This window comes from Dermacentor variabilis, chromosome 8 (genome assembly GCF_050947875.1).
Source record: "Dermacentor variabilis isolate Ectoservices chromosome 8, ASM5094787v1, whole genome shotgun sequence".
NCBI lineage: Eukaryota > Metazoa > Arthropoda > Arachnida > Ixodida > Ixodidae > Dermacentor > Dermacentor variabilis.
This window is the reverse complement of record NC_134575.1, coordinates 64,144,225-64,165,331: the sequence shown is the minus strand read 5'-3', so window position 1 is coordinate 64,165,331 and position 21,107 is coordinate 64,144,225. Positions and strand designations below refer to the sequence as shown.

The 21,107-nt window shown below is 46.0% G+C and overlaps 1 protein-coding gene across 1 annotated transcript in view; it reads left to right on the top strand.

The window, feature by feature from the left end:
• LOC142591418 (uncharacterized) overlaps positions 1 to 21,107 on the top strand; it is a 35,416-nt gene that overhangs the window by 13,596 nt on the left and 713 nt on the right. The window contains exons 6-9 of the mRNA XM_075703745.1: positions 287 to 393; positions 10,797 to 10,844; positions 11,291 to 11,326; positions 18,444 to 18,585. Of these exons, the coding sequence (XP_075559860.1) occupies positions 287 to 393; positions 10,797 to 10,844; positions 11,291 to 11,326; positions 18,444 to 18,585 (333 nt within the window). The remainder of the gene's footprint in view (positions 1 to 286; positions 394 to 10,796; positions 10,845 to 11,290; positions 11,327 to 18,443; positions 18,586 to 21,107) is intronic.

Below are 21,107 nucleotides of genomic sequence, written 5' to 3'. Positions count from 1 at the left end.
CTACCGTGAGGCAGGGCTTTTTGAAGAGATAAAACTACCCTGTGAGGTGTGTAAGCGTATACTGCAAATCACTGCACGAGAGTCGCTTTCCAGTAGCTTACAACTGAAGGTTCGAATATTAAAATATTTAATTTTTATATCACCGTCTATGAATAAAGAATATTTCTACACCTATTGCGTCTAGATAGGTATATACGTTAACGACCTACCAAGGTCAATATGTTTTTGAATGGGGCAGTGTGCATGTTTCTGGAATTGACAGTAAATTATATGTACTTTATTACAGCGGCTACAATATTGGAGAAAATGCCCATGTTATCTTTTGGAAACGATATTGAAGATAACGCATGTCGTGGACCTATCAAGATCGGTTTTCCCAGCAGCCTTGGCAAGGTATGCAAAGCGGAACCTTATCTGTAACAATGGTTTGAAGCAGAGTGTAATTCATTAGGAGAAATGGACATACTTTCAATATTATTTAGTAGCATAAATATGGAGAAGTGTACATCATCACCATGAGCCTATTTTAAGGCCACGATCAGCAATTACGGCTGTCATGCGCCAACAGATTCCAACGTGCACCTGCGAATTTCTTAATTTCGTCACATAGCAAACTATCAGGTAAGGTAGGAAGGTTGTTGAACTTGTTGAGAGAAATTGTGAATGTTTCACGGTTGTTTCAGAAAATATTATGGTTTCAGGCAAATAAACACTTCAGCCAAATTATTAACGGAATGATTGTCAATTTGGGCTACAATTTTACTAAATATATATAGTTTGCGCAGACAGCGTAATATTTGCAATCTTAATGCACGCGAAATGCCTCCTGCGTATTGTCGCGTGGTAGTGACGGTGAAGAAAGCAGCAATACGATGAAATACAAAACAAACTTTTATTGGGCGAACCTGTGCCCTCAAAAACAGGCTACACTTATAGCACAACGATAGCGGCGAACACGGTCGGCGATCGTCGGAAATCTGATCAACGGGTCAAGCGCGTCGGCTTTTATACATCAATCGTCGAATGTTCCAGACTAATAGTTGGGACCCGCGTGCCTTCCACAAAGTTCTACACCATTCGCGTCAGGCGATGAAATCAGATAACATAAAGTTCGGCGACAACAGACAGCGGATAAAAGCATCGATAACTTTCCGGAAACTTCGGATACATGCAGGCGCGTCCCGCGCTGTGAGATAACATTTGTTAGGCGGCGAAACGTGGTCGCCCGATAAAGATACGTACTCGTGTCATTACCCCCCTCTTAAAAAGCATGATGCTGCATACAAACGAAAGTAATAAAGAAAAACACCCGTAGTAAAGAAAACAAATAAGGAAGTTTGTCAGCGTCCGTAAAAGGGTTTCAGACGCACCACGTGGACCACTTCAGATCGTGCACGGCGTGGCTGTGAATGCGAAATTTCGTCTGGCACGACCTGATAGTCCAGTGCGCCAATACCTCGAGTGGCCTTGTAGGGTCCGAAACAGCGGCGCAATAGTTTCTCACTCAGTCCTCGTCGGCGTATCGGTGTCCAAACCCAAACACGGTCGCCAGGCTGGTACTCGACAAAGCGTCGTCGGAGGTTGTAGTGTCGGCTGTCAGTCCTCTGTTGGTTCTTGATCCGCAGGCGGGCGAGCTGTCGGGCTTCTTCGGTGCGCTGGAGATAGCTAGCGACGTCAACATTCTCTTCGTCAGTGACGTGGGGCAGCATGGCGTCGAGCGTCGTCGTCGGCTTCCTGCCGTAAACCAGTTTAAACGGCATGATCTCTGTTGTTTCTTGCACCGCCGTGTTGTAAGCGAAGGTTAAATACGGCAGGACCACGTCCCACGTCTTGTGCTCGACGTCGACGTACATTGCTAGCATGTCGGCGAGGGTCTTGTTCAGGCGCTCCGTGAGACCATTCGTCTGCGGATGGTAGGCAGTTGTCCTATGGCTTGTCTGGCTGTACTGCAGAATGGCTTGGGTGAGCTCTGCTGTAAAAGCCGTTCCTCTGTCGGTGATGAGGACTTCTGGGGCACCATGTCGCAACAGGATGTTCTCGATAAAAAATTTCGCCACTTCGGCTGCGCTGCCTTTCGGTAGAGCTTTAGTTTCAGCTAAGCGGGTGAGATAGTCCGTCGCCATGACAATACACTTATTTCCGGTAGTTGATGTCGGAAACGGTGCTAACAAGTCCAGCCCGATCTGCTGAAAAGGTCGGTAAGGAGGGTTGATCGGCTGCAGTAATCCCGCTGGCCTTGTCGGTGGTGCCTTGCATCGTTGGCAGTCTCGACATGTCTTGACGTAACGGGGGACATCGGCGGTTAGGCGCGGCCAGTAATACCGTTCTTGTATCCTCGATAGCGTCCGGGAGAAACCGAGGTGCCCAGCGGTCGGATCGTCATGCAGGGCGTGCAGTACTTCTGGACGCAGCGCCGACGGAACAACAAGAAGGTAGCTGGCGCGGGCTGGTGAGAGGTTCTCCTTCACGCGAGCAGGTTGTTTTGTAGCGGGAACGAAGACACCCGCGCTTAAATGCCCTAGGGACAACGTCGGTGTTCCCTTCCAAATACTCGACGAGGCTTTTAGCTCCAGGTCTGCTCATTGCTCTTTAGTGAAGTCTTCCGCGCTTATTATCCCAAGGAAGGCGTCGTCGTCTTTGTCGTCTTGCGGCGGGGGATTGATGGGGGCGCGTGATAAGCAGTCGGCGTCGGAGTGTTTTCTTCCAGACTTGTATATTACCGTGACGTCATATTCTTGCAGTCTGCGGCTCCACCGCGCCAGCCGTCCTGAAGGGTCCTTTAAGTTAGCTAGCCAACACAACGCGTGATGGTCGCTGACGACTTTGCATGGCCTGCCATATAGGGGAGGGCGGAATTTAGCTGTAGCCCAAATGATGGCGAGGCATTCCTTTTCAGTCCTAGAATAATTGCTTTCCGCTTTTGACAGCGACCGGCTAGCATACGATATCACCCGTTCAAGTCCTTCTTTCCTCTGGACTAGGACGGCACCGAGGACTCGGCTACTCGTGTCAGTGAGGATTTCGGTATCGCGTCCTCGTCGAAGTGTGGAAGTACCGGCGGCGACTGCAAGCGTCGTTTGAGTTCTTGAAATGCCTTGGCCTGCAGCGTTTCCCACTTGAACTCGACATCACATTTGGTTAGATGTGTTAGCGGCTCCGCGATGCGTGAAAAGTCCTTGACAAAGCGCCTATAGTAGGCACACATGCCAAGGAATCTGCGCACTGCCTTCTTGTCGGCTCGGTGCGGGAACTTTGCGATGGCAGCTGTCTTCTGTGGGTCGGGCGCACTCCCGATTTGCTGATGACGTGGCCTAGGAACAAATGCTCATCGCAAGCGAAGAGGCACCTTTCCGGCTTCAGAGTGAGCCCTGATGACTTGATGGCCTCTAGCACTGTCGCAAGCCGCCTAAGGTGATCGTCGAAATTTGTGGCGAAGACGATGACGTCATCCAAGTAAACAAGACACGTCTGCCACTTCATTCCTGCTAACACCGTTTCCATGACGCGCTGAAACTTTGCAGGCGGAGAGCACAGTCCGAATAGCATGACCTTGAACTCGTAGAGGCCGTCTGGCGTGATGAAGGCGGTCTTTTGGCGATCTCTCTCGTCGACTTCTATTTGCCAGTAGCCAGACTTGAGGTTCATCGACGAGAAGTATTTAGCGTTGCAGAGCCGATCCAACGCGTCGTCTATCCGTGGAAGGGGGTACACATGCTTCTTCGTCATCTTGTTCAGTCGACGATAATCGACGCAGAAGCGTAGGGTTAGGTCCTTTTTCTTCACCAGGACTACAGGAGAGGCCCACGGGCTTTTCGACGGCTGGATGATTTCTTCGCGGAGCAATTCGTCGACTTGTTGCCTAATAGCATTACGTTCTCGCGTCGAACCTCGGTAAGGGCTTTGGCGGAGTGGTCGAGCGCACTCTTCGGTTATTATGCGATGCTTTGCAACTGGTGTTTGTCGAATCCTCTATAACGTCGAAAAGCAGTCTTTGTAACGTCGGAGAAGACTTCTGATCTGTTGATGCTTACTCATAGGAAGACTTGGATTCACGTCGAAATCTGGTTCGGGGACTATGCTCATCGGGGTAGATGCGGCTGAATACGAGAGGACAAAGGCATTGCTGGTTTCCACAATTTCCTCGATGTATGCGATTGTTGTGCCCTTGTTGATGTGCTTGAACTCTTGGCTGAAGTTGGTTAGCATAACTTCCACTTGCCCTCCGTGGAGTCGAGCGATCCCTCTTACGACGCAAATTTCACGGTCGAGCAGTATATGTTGGTCGCCCTCGATGACGCCTTCTACGTCGGCGGGTGTTTTGGTGCCGACGGAAATAATAATGCTGGAGCACGGCGGGATGCTCACTTGATCTTCGAGCACACTCAACGCGTGGTGACTACGACATCTCTCCGGCGGTATCGCTTGATCTTGCGACAGCGTTATCGATTTCGACTTCAGGTCGATGACTGCGCCATGTTGATTCAGGAAGTCCATGCCGAGAAAGACGTCTCGTGAACACGGTTGGAGGATAACGAAGATGGCAGGGTAAGTCCGGTCATTAACGGTCATTCGTGCCGTGCAGATCCCAGTCGGCGTAATCAGGTGTCCTCCAGCGGTCCGAATATGAGGGCCTTCCCATGCAGTCGTAACTTTCCTCAACTGGGCGGCGATGGGTCCACTCATGACGGAGTAATCGGCTCCTGTGTCTACTAAGGCGGTGATTGCGTGGCCGTCGATAAGCACGTCGAGGTCGGTGGTTCTTTCTCTTGCGTTACAGTTAGGTCTTGGCGTCGGATCACGGCTACGTCATGTTGAACTGAAGCTGGAACGTGGTGTCGCGAAGTCGTCTTTCGTCGGTGTAGTCTTGGCTTCCTGACTTCGTCGGGACGATGGCGTATCGTAATTAGGTCGTCGAGATGGTCTCTTCGTCGTCTTCGTCGGCGGCGGAGGATCTTCGTCAGTTCGACGAACAGCAACCGCACCTCCATCGGTTGCAGCTTTTATTTTTCCGGATATGGACTCGCAGAGCGGCCCCGGGCTGGGCCGGTGTATGGTCGGCGCAGCGGTGATAAGTAGCGGCCAGGTGACGGCGAACGGGACGGTCGTCGTTGGCTCCACTTAGTAGCGGCGAAGTAGTCGGCGATATCGCGAGGTCGTTCGCCAATCTGTGGTCGCGGCGCGTTAATGGCGAACCCTCGGAGTCCCATCTCCCGGTATGGGCATCGGCGGTACACATGGTCGGCTTCTCCGCAGTGGTAGCAGAGCGGGTGGTGGTCGGGGGCTCGCCAAATGTCCGTCTTCCTCGCGTAGCAGCGCTGGGCGATGGGTGGGCGTGCTGTCGGCGGCGGTGGTGTACGACGAAATTGCGGCGTTACAGGGCCCTGGCATTGTCGCGGAGGCGGACCTTGACGGCGGGCGACGGCGGCGTAGGTCATCGCTTCCGGCTGATGTCGCGGTGATAGTGGTTGCACCTCAGGTACTCCAAGCGATCGCTGAACCTCTTCTTTGACGATTTCAGCGATTGGATCCACTTGGGACTGCGACTTTAGGTAGAACTTCTGCAGCTCCTCCCGTGCGACCGCTCTGATAGTCTCGCGTAGATCGTCGGTAGCCAGTGATTGAACCCCGGCGTAGTTTGTAGAGTTCGTGTGGCGATCGAATCGCCGGGTTTCGGATCTCGAGTGTCTTCTCAATGTTCGTCGCCTCACGAAGAAACTCTTCGACGGTCTTCGGTGGGCTTCTTACCATTCCGGCGAAAAGTTGCTCCTTTACTCCACGCATCAGTAGGCGGACTTTCTTCTCCTCGGCCATATCCGGGTTGGCGTGGCGGAACAAACGGCTCATTTCTTCCGTAAAGATGGCAACGTTCTCGTTTGGTAGCTGCATTCGGGCGTCCAGCATAGCTTGGGCCCTTTCCTTGCGCACGACGCTTGTAAAGGTGCGCAGGAAGCCGCTACGGAACAGGTCCTACGTTGTCAAGGTCGACTCCCTGTTTTGAAACCACGTTCTCGCGGCGTCTTCTAAGGCGAAGTAGACATGCCGCAGCTTGTCGTCGGAGTCCCAGTTGTTGAATGCCGCCATTCGTTCGTAGGTCTCCAGCCATGATTCCGGATCTTCAGTCGCTGCTCCATGGAAGGTTGGTGGGTCCCGAGGTTGTTGTAGGAAACGGGGGACGCTGTTGCAGCCATTGGGGTTGTGTTGACCACGATCTTCTTTGTCGTCTCAGTTAGAAGTCCGTGCTCGGGGGGCAGTCCTTGTAGTCTGCGGCTAGCACGCTGGTCTTGGGCGATGTTGGCTCTGTCCTCGGGCTTCGGGCTTTGATCGCGGCTTTGGGGGGGGGGGGGGCATTCGGTACATGAATGCACAAGCACCTCCACCAGATGTCATGTGGCAGTGACGGTGAAGAAAGCAGCAATACGGTGCAATACCAAACTAACTTTTATCGGGCGAACCTGTGCCCACAAAAACAGGCTACACTTATAGCACAACGATAGTGGCGAACACGGTCGGCGATCGTCAGAAATCTGATCAACGGGTCAAGCGCGTCAGCTTTTATACATCAATCGTCGAATGTTCCAGACTAATCATTGGAACCTGCGTGCCTTCCACAAAGTTCCACACCATTCGCGTCAGGCGATTAAATGAGATAACATAAGGTTCGGCAACAACAGACAGCGGATAGAAGCATCGATAACTTTCTAGAAACTTCGGATATATGCAGGCGCGTCCCGCGCTGTGAGATAACATTTGTTAGGCGGCTAAAAGTGGTCGCCCGATAAAGGTAATACACGAGTCAATATCTAGGAAGATATTATTGAAAATTAGGAGTTCAGTGGAGCTTCTTCGTGAGCGGTAATGTACGGTACAGTAATAGATTTTTTTGCAAATGATTCATGTTCTTGCACAAAGCTTAGATGGTCTTCAAATTTGGATGGACTTGTGAAGCTTCGTGTGTGCAAATATGGAGCATCCCAATTGACAGCAGCACATTGTTCCTTGTTGTCCTGAGTCACTTAAAGTAATTTTGAAATGTCTAAGTGTTTATGCTGTGGCATAAGTTTGTGGCATAAAGTTTTTTTACTTTACATGGGGCGCTATAACGTAAGTCTATTCCAAACTTTACTATTCCAATTTTCCTATCAGTCCTTCACGATTGGTCAAAAACTTGTTTCGACCACCCCCACTTCACCTGTTTGTCACGCGACGTCACGAAAACCGCGATAGCTCCCCATCTGATATGATGTGTACACACTGATTATGCATGATTTGGCAGAAAAAAGAAAAACGGTTATTTCTGATTCGGCCCCTTTTCGCCATTAGCCCTCGGCTAATGTTTTCGCGCTGCACCTACTTCACCTTCCTGTCACGCGACGTCACAAAACGGCCCAAACTCACCGCGTCAAAGTGACATGTACACGATAAAGGTGCATTAATATGCCGAACAAAACTGAATTTTCTTCGTAATAGCCGCTGGCTGCCCCGTTCCGAAAGGAATAAAAGATGGCTGCCGCCAATCGCTGAGACGCTGGCTACTCGCACCTGCCGGGGAGCATGGGTGTATTTGCGTATAATAAAGCTTCTTGCGTGGCCGTGTAACGTTTTCGAGCCCTTTCGGCACCTTTACGATCTCATTCTGCCAACTCTTCTTTGCTGAGGGTCAGTTTTAGCGTCATTCTTGAGGTTCCGTTGCATGCCGCCTCAATTCTCGACCAGCCACCACAAGCTAAGTAAGGGAAAGCCGACCAATCGCAGACGCCGGCACCACCCTTTTCCTCTGGTTATCGATTTTCAGTGCACTGGCTCTGCCCCAGTGAATCCCTCCCCACTTGAGCTTTCTCCTCGCCTTTTGTCAGCCAATTAGATACGACAAGCCGCTCAGTGTAGGCAATGTTATTCGCTTTTCAAGCAAACAAAAGTGACCTCCTAGGAACAAGGAGAGCGTTTGATTGGTCAGTTCAGACAACCAAGCGGGTGAGCTGCCGGTGCTTGCGTGGGTGGTTACGCAAATTTGACGTCAGGACATTGGAATAGAAACATATTGGAATAGTTTTACATTATAGGGCCCATGGTGTATCTTTGTACCTGTAAATATGCATATTTGAACTTGGCTCACTGGAAAAGATAACGCGGCATAGACGCTGTATGAATAAACCAAATCGACCAAGGAACTCGTCTTTTTTGCGGAACTGTGCCACTTTTGCAAAATCTTTGTTCAGGCCACCAGGAATACCGAGTAAATTGCCTATTCAGTTTTGCACGTGGCATATTTGTCAGAAATGTTGAATGCCACGGAATGACCACGACACCTACATTAGAAATAATAGGCTTATTTTTTTACTCTTAAAATAATTCGACAGTTCACTTCTGAGCACTAGATATCCGATAACATGAGCGCGTGTTCAGACTGCGCAACATTACAATGTGAATTAAAGCACTACCTGTCTAGATATAGATGCCTATGGCAACAAATCTGAGCTGTTTATCATTACCTACGTTATCTTCTTGCTTTTTATAACATGTTTCAAGTGTCTCGATCATGTTCTGTAGTTTCCTTAGTACCTGCCTTTACCTATAATGTTTTTTTTTTTCGTCGACCGCGTCGAACGCTTCGTTCTTTATCCTATGTATGAAGTGAACAGTTTGCTACTCTTAGTGCTGTGGTCATTGAGCTAGCTTATTTCATCATCGCGTTCATTAATTTTGTCTTTAAGTGTTTGCATATTACATGTACATGTTCAGAAAGGGTTTCGCACTCACCGCTATACTTTTCTTGCTCAAATTTTGCAGAACGATCGCATTTTGTTGTCGACTTCGTTCAGTATAACACTTTGTAGGATGAGTCGCCTGTTTTTTGAGACAAAAAGGAGAAAATGTCTTCGCGTATGGGAAAAATGGCGTCTAAGAATCCGGCCCTGGCACAGACTTGTGTCGCCGCCTGCCGGCAGCAGCAGGACAGCAGACGAAACAGAATCTTGAAATCTCCTCCCCGCTGCTGCCGGTAGGCGGCGACAGAAATGTGTGCCAGGGTCGGCTTTTCAGGCTCCATTCTTCCGATAGGCGAACACAGTTTCCCATTTTTGTCTTAAAAACAGAGACTAATCGTGCCAAGCATTAACTAAGCAATGTCGACAACAAAATGCGATTGTTCTGCAAAATGTGAGCAATAACCGTGCAGCCTGAGCGCAAAATCTTTTTTGAACGCGCGCAGTCAAGTATTCAGCACCCTGTATGTATGCCCGCGTAGGTTGTGCCATCTATAGGCTCAAGGAACAGTAAATGAAATAAGCGTAATGAAGCGCGTGCAATGCGATTGACACTCTCAATTAGAAGATAAATCCCGTATGTGAGGCAAACATGCTTTTATTATGCCAATATTAAACGTCGTGCGCTGTCCACAACTGCTCTCAATGGTGCACGAAGGTTGAACGAGGACGAGCAGGTCGAAGGTCCACTTGTGGGCTAGCGAATGCTCGGTGTGTAAAATTCAGACTTGCGATGAGGCATAGACGCCTCCTTTCCTTTGTCGTTTAGAATGTCCTGTCAGTTTTCTTCACAGAATAAATACCTGGTAATGGCGAAATTCGGGTGAAAAACAGTCTCAGCGGCACCTGGCTCTAGCAAGAGGAATAGAATTCTCTATATATGCATATAGTCATGGAAACAGTTTGACGCATTAGTTCTGCGGAAACCCGCAAGGTGGAGAGAAGTAAATAATTAAGGGCAAATGAGACATGCACCCATTCGTAGCAATCGTTACAAAGGAAACCTATACGGGTTCTTTGAAAGAATAGCCTCGCAGTTGAAGAAAAATACATCCTGGTCCGGGACTCGAACCAGGGACCACCGTCTTTCCGGGGCAATCGCTCTACCATCTGCGCTAACCAGGCGGCTAGCAGGTGGCAGGGCGAAGCCAAATTTGTCGACAACACGAAGCAAAAGCAGGTGGTCGACATAGTAGTTCTGCGGAAGCCCACAAGGTAGAAAGAAGTAATTAATTAAAGGAAAATCAAACATCCACCACTCGTAACAATTGCTAGAAACGAAACGCATACGGGTTTCTTGAAAGAAAAGCCTCTTAGTTGAAGAAAAATTCGTCCGGGTCCGCCTGGTGAGCTCAGATGGTGGAACGGCTGCACCGGCAAGGCGGTGGTCCCGGGTTCGAGTCTCCGACAAGGAAGAATTTTCCTTAAATTGTGAGGCTTTTCTTTCGAGGAAGGCGTTTGGGTGTCCTTTGTAGCAATTGCTACGAATGGGTGGATGTCTGATATTCCCTTTATTAATTACTTATCTCCCCCTTGCGCATTTCCGTAGGACTACCACGTCAATCCTAGCTTAAACTCTTGCCTTTGCTTCGAGTTGTTGACAATTTTCACTTCGCCTTACAATCTGCTAGCCACCTGGTTAGCTCCGATGGTAGAGCGGCTGCCCCAGAAAGGCTGTGGTGCCTGGTTTGAGTCCTGGACCAAGGCGAATTTTTCTTCAACTGCGAGGCTTTTTATTCAAAGGACCCGCGTGGGTTTCCTTGTAGCAATTGCTGCGAATGGGTGGATGTCTCATTTGCCCTCAAATAATAGTCACGGAAAGCCCGACAAAATGTAAACGCAAAACATGTCTTAGTAATATGGTTGAAATTGAAATGTAAACAGAATTCTTCTTTTTCTAAGAAGTATTCGGAATACACGTGCTCGACATTTGAATATCTGTGAAATTCCTCGAATCTATTTCTCATAAGAAGTGCTAACGCATTTCTAGGATTACAGATACGTTATAATAGTTTTATGTTGTTTTCCCTGTAGTGCATGGACAATACACTGAAGTTTTGCGAGAATGGAGAGACAGTCGACGTAAGTAACCGACATGTTGACTCAATTCAGTCGATTTTAGCAAGGAATAAAAGGTCATCTTGTGAAATCATCTTCTGCGATGTTGATGCACATGCCTGTAGGCCGAATGGGCAGCACGAAGACAAGGAGTGTTTTTCGGCGTATGCCGGACCTAAGTTTTTGGTCTAGATCTCTTCAAGCACAGATTAGGGTGGTTTAATTCCGAGATCACTGCACATTCCGCGAATGTTTAGTGAATGCCTGGGCAGTGCTAACAATTTGATAGGTGAAAAAAAATGGCTAATAAATTATACACTATAATTTTTCATTCACTCATTCACAAAAAAAGTGCCTCGAGCTTCTGGTGGAACTGAAGTCTGAAATTATAAAAAAGAAATAATGGTTGCGTTTACTTGACGGTCCACAACAATTCTTTCCTAAATGTAACAATTAAATATTATTTACAGATGTCAATTATAACGTCACTTCTCTCGACCCTCGGGGTAAGTAGAAGCAAACATCCTTTCAACTATGGCTCTTTTAGGGAATTTCTTCGAATAACTTTGCTTGATGTTACATTATACTGTTGCCAACTTACGTATCTTTTCTTGCTAAGGATGGAAATAAAAAATGAAATCAAGTGATAAAATTCAACGTTCAGAAGCTACTCACGGCAAAAATCAACTGCGTCTAATAATATCATTTGACCTCTCTCGGCCAAAATATTTCTTACTCAAGACGAAATACACATGGGTCCATTTCATAACGCAGCGAAGAGAAATTAATCTCACACGCTTCTGGGCTAATCGGGAAATGCCAAGACATGCGTCTGAATCTCGATTCATGTACTACGGTAACAGCAGGATCTCACATCCACGAGCTAGTTTTCCTTTTCCCTAGCGGCAAACTTGTTTTCCAAAAAGAAAAAGGAAAAAAGCAGGAGACAGAAGGCCCGCAGCATTACCGTCGACTAACGTCGCATAATAAATACATGTATGATTTCTAGAAGTTAGAGAAAATATGATAATATGCTATACAAGACATCCGGGTTCATCGTCCTGAGTCATTGCCGGCGCTTGTCAAGTTATGTAGGCCTCATGGACGACCCCGCAAACTTACTTATTGGCAACCCGTTTAAAAGCAAACTCTTTGGAGGGCAGCGGGAACTACTAAAGTATGTACCCGAAGTGTTGTTTTCCAGTATGTTCTGCAAGAAAAGGAAACTGATATTGGCGCAGTATAAAATCGGATTGGAGGGAGCCTTACAGCTACAGCCTTGATATGACAGTAGCTGGAAGATTCTACTCTCGCAGTAAATTCTAGAAACTTTTGACCTATATAAATTCTAAATTAAGTCTCAAATTTCAGAGGTGTTTCATTTCATTTCATTTCATTTATTTACCTTAAAGACCCCACTAGGGGGTATTACATAAGGGGTGGGTGTACATAAAAAATAAAACACTCAAATTTGTGACGACAGGTACTCAGTCACATTGGCAGAAAAAGATGATGGACAGGTGAGAACGACGATATTGCGAGGAAGGCTGTTCCAGTCTTTGGCTGCACGAGGAAAAAAAGATGCTGAAAAATTAACAGTTCTCATACGTGTACGGGAAACTTGCAGTTGGTGACCAGTGCGAGGAGATATGTATGTGGGTGGTGTTATGTAAGGGGCACTGTTAAGTGATGAATGATAAAGCTTATAGAATAGACAAAGTGTTGCTATGCGTCGGCGGAGGGATAAAGCTTGCAGCCCAGATTCCGCTTTGAGGGCGGTAACACTGATTTCGTGAGAATAAGATGAGTGAATGAATCTGGCGGCACGATTTTGTACCGCTTCAAGGTCATCTACGATGCATGCTTGATGTGGGGACCATATGGCTGACGCATACTCAAGTTTTGAACGGATAAGTGACTTATAGGCTAGTAATTTAACGTGTTGGGGAGCGTTACGAAGGTGACGTTTCAGAAAACCGAGAGTTCTATTTGCCGATGATATGATGTATGTAGTATGTGCATGCCATGAGAGATCATTGGACAAAGTAACGCCTAAGTATTTGAACGATGTTACTGCTTGTATAGGTTCGTTAGCAATTATGTACGGGAATGTAACGGGGTGCTTTTGGCGAGTAATGGAAAGAAGTTTACATTTAGTCGGATTAAGGGTCATTAGCCAGCGGTCGCACCATTCCTGGACACGGTCTAGATCATGCTGAAGTTTTGCTGCGTCGCAATGATTAGAAACTGATCGGTAAATTACACAGTCGTCAGCAAACATACGGATTTGGCAAGATAAGTGTTGAGGCAAGTCGTTAATATATATTAGAAATAGGAGAGGACCGACAACAGAACCTTGGGGTACACCAGATGTTACAGGAACAGGGTCAGAGGTATGATTATTAACAAGGACGTGTTGGGACCGGTTAGACAAGAATTCCTTGATCCAAATCAGAATGTTGTGGTCCAGGTTTAACTGGTTTAGTTTTAAAAGTAATCGTTGATGCGGCACTTTATCAAACGCTTTTGCGTAATCTAAGAAAATGGCATCAGTTAGTATGTTGGTGTCGAGGTTAACATGCAAGTCATGAATGAAAATGGCCAGTTGGGTCTCGCATGAGAAGCCCTTTCGAAAGCCATGCTGAGATGGATGAAAAAAGTTATTTTTATCGAGAAATGCCATGATATTAGAATAAATGACATGCTCCATGATTTTGCACGGGACGCTTGTTAATGATATGGGGCGGTAATTTAGCGGGGAATCTTTTTTACCAGATTTGTAGACAGGAACAACCTTCCCCACTTTCCAATCATTTGGCAAGTGACCTACAGAGAGTGAATGTGAAAACAAAATACACAGATACGCAGTAATGGTATGTCTGGTGTTCCTTAACAGCTTGGAATTGATTTCGTCAACGCCTGTCGATGAAGAAAGCTTAATGTTATCTAACAAAGATAAAATTCCATCATGAGTTATTGTGATAGCAGGCATAGTAGACAGAGTTTTAGCTGGTGTCGTAAGCAGAGATGTGCTGGGTTCTTTTGTGAAAACTGTGCTAAAAGCAATGTTGAAGGTGTTAGCGCATTCTAGGTCCCCGAAGGTTTCTCCCAATTCGTTGGTCAGAGTGGTAGCGGGCGATTCGATAGGGTTGATGACCTTCCAAAATTTTCTCGGGTTATCATTTAACAATTTTGTCAAATTGTTGTTGAAAAATTTGAACTTAGCATTTCTCACAGCAATCAGGTAGGCATTCTCGGCAGTATAGTACTGCTGCCACGCAATAGACGAGGCTCTTGCCTTAGCAGCACGAAAGAAGCGCTTTTTTCTGCCTTCTAATGTTTTAAGTGCCTTAGTGTACCATGGCTTTTGGCGATTTTCACGGAAAGTAATTTTAGGAATGAATTTGTTGGCCAAGTCCTGTATTTTGGATTTGAATACCTCCCAGCTCTCCTGGAGAGGCATGCTGTAAAATTGGGCTTCAAATAACGGGAAAAAATTTCTAAGCTCGTAGTTAATTGCGTCATAGTTACCTTTCTCATATAGAAGGATTGTTTTCTTACATTTTTCGCGCCGTTCAAGGCAGAACGAAAACTCGGCGTGGATAACTTTGTGATCACTAATTTCTTGCAGGTAAGTTATATGTGATAAGCTCTCAGGATTCGTAGTTAGTATAAGATCCAAGATATTAGCACTGACGCCAGCAACACGCGTTGGTTCCCTTACTAACTGAGTGAGATTAGCATTCAAACATACTTCTATAAAATCCTTTAATTCTCTGTGGTTCGCACCTGAGGGAGCTAGTTTCTGCCAGTCGATACCGGGATAATTGAAATCTCCGAATAGCAATATATGTGAATTTGGATGTGCAGTACCGAGATCACTCAGAATACTGTTCAGCTCACTTGCAAAGTTAGGTGAAGTATGCGGTGCCCTGTAGCAAACACCAAGCAAAACGGATTGCGCCGGTGAGCGAAAAATTAACCATAACATTTCCAGATCAGAGACGATGTCTAATGGTGTGCACGATAAATTAGGGCCCACAGCAATCAAGACACCGCCCCCTCGAGTGCATCTGCGGTCATTTCTAAAAACTTCGAAACCTGCCAAGTCGGCAAGTACTTCTGTATCAGTGACATCGGGGGTAAGCCATGTTTCGGCTAGTATAAGTATGCTGCTGTTTGAAGAAATCATGATGTTAGACACGAGTTCACGCTTAGGTAGGAAACTGCGAATATTTGTGAATATGACAGACAATGAAAGATTATTTCTTGGCATGGTTTGGGGGCGGGTAATCACATTTTTTCGGGCGGACGATTGCTATAACACTTCTCTTACAGTTTCAGATACGCTATCAAACACATAGCGCTTCGGTCCGATGTGCAGGGTTTTGTAGCGCAGATTAAATGGGGCAGATTGCTTTCTGGCAAATGCAACGAGCTGGCTGCGAGCAATTCGAACTGCACGAGAAAAATCTTCGCCAATACTATAACTGGTACCTTTTAGTTTCCGGGCGCTCGACAGGACAGTTTCTTTTGTTTTGAAAAATGTGAATTTTGTTATTATTGGACGGGGTTTGTCGTTCGAATGACGTCCGAGACGATGGGCGCGCTCTATCTCTTTTGTGTCGATGTGTATATCTAAATGTTCGCGGCAATGTTTAATGATAAGTTGTTCTGATTGTGCGTACGATTCAGGTGTAGTTTCAGGGAGTCCGTAGAATACTAAGTTGTTCCGTCGCGTTCGGTTTTCCGCATCATCAAAACGTGCCTCTAGTTTTGAAATTAAGCGAGTAGCTTTAGTTGTGTCGGCGCGGAGAACTTCTGTGTCTGTTTTAAGTGTTACAAGGCTTTCGTAGTGGCTCTCAAGTTCGGCCATACGTTTGCCGAGGTCAGATACATTTCTGTCTGTCGCTAATAACTGAGATTTTAGATCTTGAACTTCAGAAATAAGCTTGGACTGGCCAGTAGATATCTTCTTTAGCACTGCGAGGATAGCTGCATTATCCGGACCGGGGTTAGTTTCAATATCACCGGAAAGTAGGAGTAACAGCGAAAGAACGAGATGAAAACAATCAGCAAGAACAGCGTTAAGGCACTGTGGGCTTGGCAGCTGTACTAAGAAGTAGTTGTTAGACTTTTTGGCAAAGAGGCTGAAACGTTTACCAGCCTGCATTACGAAGACGAAAGGATTAGTGGCCTGCGCAGTGGCAAAGCCGCCAAGCCCACAAAGTGCCACTGGTGGCTGCTCCTGCTTTATAGCTGGTCCTAGTAGTTATGCTGGATGCGATGGCGCTTCCCATTCTGCTGCGAGGGACAGGTAATCCAAGGACGAGTGTGTCGTTCCAAAGACGGGTGAAGCGATGGCAGTGGTTCGTTGACGGGCGCCTGTTACATCCACGCTGAGATGGGTTGGTAAAGATGAAGGTGCAGTCAGTGGCGTAGTCGCCAGTCCAGGAAGGAAAAGACACGCGATGAATGGTCCGAGCACCTGCATTACGAAGACGAAAGGATTAGTGGCCTGCGCAGTGGCAAAGCCGCCAAGCCCACAAAGTGCCACTGGTGGCTGCTCCTGTTTTATAGCTGGTCCTAGTAGTGATGCTGAATGCGATGGCGCTTCCCATTCTGCTGCGAGGGACAGGTAATCCAAGGACGAGTGTGTCGTTCCAAAGACGGGTGAAGCGATGGCAGTGGTTCGTTGACGGGCGCCTGTTACATCCACGCTGAGATGGGTTGGTAAAGATGAAGGTGCAGTCAGTGGCGTAGTCGCCAGTCCAGGAAGGAAAAGACACGCGATGAATGGTCCGAGCACCTGCATTACGAAGACGAAAGGATTAGTGGCCTGCGCAGTGGCAAAGCCGCCAAGCCAACGATATACTATTGTAAAGCTTACAACGACAAAGAGTTCAGCTAGTTGGTAAGTATTCATTGTGCAAAAAAGGTGAGGCGTGCAGACAGGGCACAAGAGAATTGGATAGAAGCGTTCGTGTTGTCCACTTCTCTTCTCTTGTGTCCTGTCTGCACGCCTCACCTTTTTTTTTTGCATAGTGAATGTTACACTAGAGGAAAAATCAATGTGAACAAGTTCTAATTTTCTTTTATTTAGAATATCGTTTCTGCAATACGAGGCTCAAATTATGAAATAGAAAATGGGTGCTACATTAAAGGTTCCTTGTCTCGAAGAAATGTACAAAACAGTTTCGAACCGAGGACATCCTTAATTGAGCCGGGCATCATTAAACATGATTTGCTTATTGCTCCTATCTTTGTTGTAATTGTCACGTTCCTTGGAAACTAGGGCTTAGAAAACTATACGTGGTAGGCAGCAGTTGTCAAGGCCATTTTATTATGGTTTCATATGCTATTCCATATTGCTTCGATGTTATTGACTAAGGAGCCAGGCACAGCCTTGCAGAAACGTGTCTTTCATGCTGCAATAACGACTTATTATTAACGACTTATTAATTATTATTCGCGTAGGCGGTGCCTCAGTACTAGCGACACGTCGCGAGGATAATAATTACGTGGCACTCGGTTCATACGATCGTTCCTGTAAAGAGTGGATATGGCGTCGTCTGAATACGTTGTGAATAGGAGCATGTGAAAAGAGTTCTACGAGTTGCATCTATTCTCAAGTGTGCACATTTAAAACAGTCCTAATGGTAGTCTAAGCCATTTCTACTGTTCTGTAATCCAACCGAGACGTTTAGCCACCTTCAATGTCTACCAATCTCAATAAAGTTCAGAGAAGTTTAAGATAGCATTGAAATTTTCTCACAGTTGACAGCACTGCTTTTTTTAGGATTCAAAATGTTTCCGAATGCACACAACACGGATGAAGGAAATAATTTCAGCGCGACAATTCGAGCTCAGGTGAAAGTAATTGAATGCTTAAACACTTTACACTGCCTAATATATTTTAGATGTTAAGCATAACATTTTCTAACGTACGTTTCACCAACTTGTTAGCTCCAACGGGGTGGTGCTTACGACCGCAGACGTGAAGATAAGTATTATAAATGTTTGTGGGATCTAACAGACACATTATACATCGGTGGAACGTCTATATGGGTTACGACATCGCAGCAAACAATTTTTTTCTCCCTGAGCATGAGTGGTACATAAAAAAGTTTGAGCAGAAATGTTTGTCCGAGCTTGCTGTATTTACACGTTTTACAAGCGGACAAATTTTTTGCTCTTTGGTGAGACATGTGAAGAAAAAAAAGAGATAGTGCTACCTAAATACTTCAAGCTCAAGATCAGCTCATGTAAGTTCATCCAACTGAAACCATAGCACGAGACACCCTTAGATGAAATGAATGTTACACGCAATTTGCGAGTAACACTAGAGAAAGTGGCACACCTTGTGCTACTTTTTCATAGGTTTCTGCTATAATATAAAGTTGTGCATTTGTAGTATACAAGTGAATACAGATCGAAGTTGTGCGGAAGAATTTTCGCAACATCAAAAAGAACCCTTAGCTGGAGAGTGAGCCAGGCACTGACATTCCTCACCCATGCGCTCATGTTTAGAGCCTATTTTTAGTTCCAATGTAGATGTAAAAATTAAGCCGCACGTTCAACTGGTGGTACATACACGTATATATATTTTTTAAATCTTTACAGTGTACACTCGAGACGTTGCTCACCACTACACCAGATAAGCTCATCCGCACATTATTGTGTGACATTGCGAGAGCTCTGGGAGCCCTGTTTGGAAATTCCTTCGGCACACAGCAATTTATTCAAATGCTTGCAGAAGCAACCTGTAAGTATGAAACGCTTAGCAGATTAATATTTGCACTAAAGATAACACCATGAATGGACAGAAATTTCGTGTTTTTCCCTCTGGAAGAATTGAAGAAAGAAAAGAGACAGCAGTGCCAAAGGAACACTGACCTTGAATATATTTACCTTAGGAGACTTTACCTCGGTAGCATTAGCTTAAGGACTCATTGGTAATGCACGGGCGCATTTATATATATTTTTAGCATTAATGAGCAAGGCTGACAGGCAGAGTAAGAATACCATAATGCTACCAGACAATAAGAAGAAGTCGCTTGCATAGTTGTCATTGCAACCTAAGGGTGAATCAAATGTGGGGACTTAAAGAGATTAATTTTCCGCCACATTTCATTTGCCACCGCATGCACTGCACCATATGCGCTTATTTTCGACTTCAATTTCGTAAACTGCAGAAGCCATGTCAAACAAATATCAGCAGGTTAACATTATAGATAGCCTCGTGGATTATTCGCAGAGCCAACAAATGGATGGTGAATTCGGCACTTCATTGTAGGGCTACGTACACCGCTACAGTTTACGGAAATTGGTTGCCTTTATTATATTTCAGCTTGTCCACAATATAGACAATACGTCAAGCTTTAGACGCAGTTTCACACAGAGTGAATGCAAGCAAACATAAAACTGCTTTATTGCACTGGTAATATCATCAAAGCCAGTTGTTGTTGTCATGACACTACTCAAGTTTACATTTTCGCAAATTCATTTCTTGTTCGTCTGTAAAGTACAGCGAGGGAAAAACGTTTGTGGTAAGCTGACTGATCTTCATATATTTCTTTATATTTGTCCATTGAAAAATTTCCCTGCGCACGTTATCTTATGTCGAAATGCTTCCAGTAAACCTGAATATACCGGGCGTTTCAATTAAATTGAGCAAATATTAAAAAAATACAAGTGCGATGTTGCTGTACAGAATCAAACTTATGTTTCTGTACAGTAGTGCCTCGAGCAGCTAGTCGCGCGGTAATCTTGCGTGTATTCGGGGGCTTCTTTTGCGCTAGAAGAAACACTTTTATGTAGCACGTATTGAGGAACATAACGCTCTACAGGGTGTTTTATTTTATGTTGCTCTACAATTTTCTCAATGACACGTTTTCATTTATTTATAATAATTCAGAAGTCTGTTAAATAATGAAGACAATTTACCTAATTACGCGGAATGCAAAATATACTCTATCTCCAAAAAACAGAAAAAATTACCTTGGTTTAGCCCAGCTACGTGGCTTTTGTACATTTTCAATGTTTGGCTCAAATTACGTAAAACACCAAGTATATAATTGTTAATGCGAGTACGGTTCACTCGCTACTTAAAGGGCCACTAAAGGTTACTATTAAGTGAGCGTGGACTGTTGAAATACCATCCATGAAACCTCGAAACGCTTGTTTCGTGCCAAGGAGAGACTTATTTTAAGAAAAAATGCGTTCTGAAGCGTCCACGTGCCTCTAGCGCAGTTCAAATCGCCCGCTCTCCGATCGAGGAGTACTGACATCATGGTCTCATAGTGACGTTGCGCCATCGGTGAGTAGAACGGCGTCCGCAGACGGCGCAATGGCTTTTCTGCGCAAAACGTAAACGCGCGGCCAGAAACAGAGCCAAGACAGAGCCGACAGCAGAGCGAAAGCGGGAGTATGGTGGCTAGCGGAAGGAGAAACGCGCGACCATAAGCTGGTACTTTATTCTATGACGCAAACTTCGACGCTCGTCAGTCACAATGGACCCTGACAACGACAGATTGGCTCGCGATGCTGGGCTCAACTTCAGCGATTTGAGCACTGACGAGCGCGACCTGCTGCTGAGGGCTCGCGCTGCCGGCGTCGTTGCGTACTACGACGCGGCCTCGACACCGGCTATCCGGAGCGGGAAAGCAACGAGGGCTTCCCACGACACCACAAGGACGTGGCATTCTCACTGCTTCTTCCAAATGAGAGTTTCGCGAGCCAGCAGAACCCGCACAGCACGACGCGATAACGAAACTACTGAAACTCCAAAGCGTGCGCGGCGCAGAGTCGAGCGCGCAGAGTCGAATGAAAACTAAACCTTTCGACCACCCCTACTACAGAAGGGTAACGTCAAGACGTTATTTTTTCTTACAATCGAATAGACGTAGACAAGTAGCATTTTCTTCCGTCTTATAATCGAATGAAATGATATTTTAATACGAGTAGTTGAGTATTAGTAACACAAATTATGACGAGTGCTTTCATCATCGGGCTAGTACCGGAATGTCGCTGGGGGGTCTCAAATAGTGTCATGCATTTACCTCAATTTCTCGGTTACTAAAGCTCTGTTCGCGATTAGATTGACGCCTTAGACGTTCTAGAACATTGCTCTAACACTTTAACTTGACTTTCTGGTAACCTTTAGTGTCCCTTTAACATATCCTAAGCCCCAACGCACAGCTTAGGTTTTAAGAGGTCTCTCACGTTGCTGGAAAAACCACTGTATTCTGTAATTTATAATGTCAATGAGATAACCCTCCACAATCG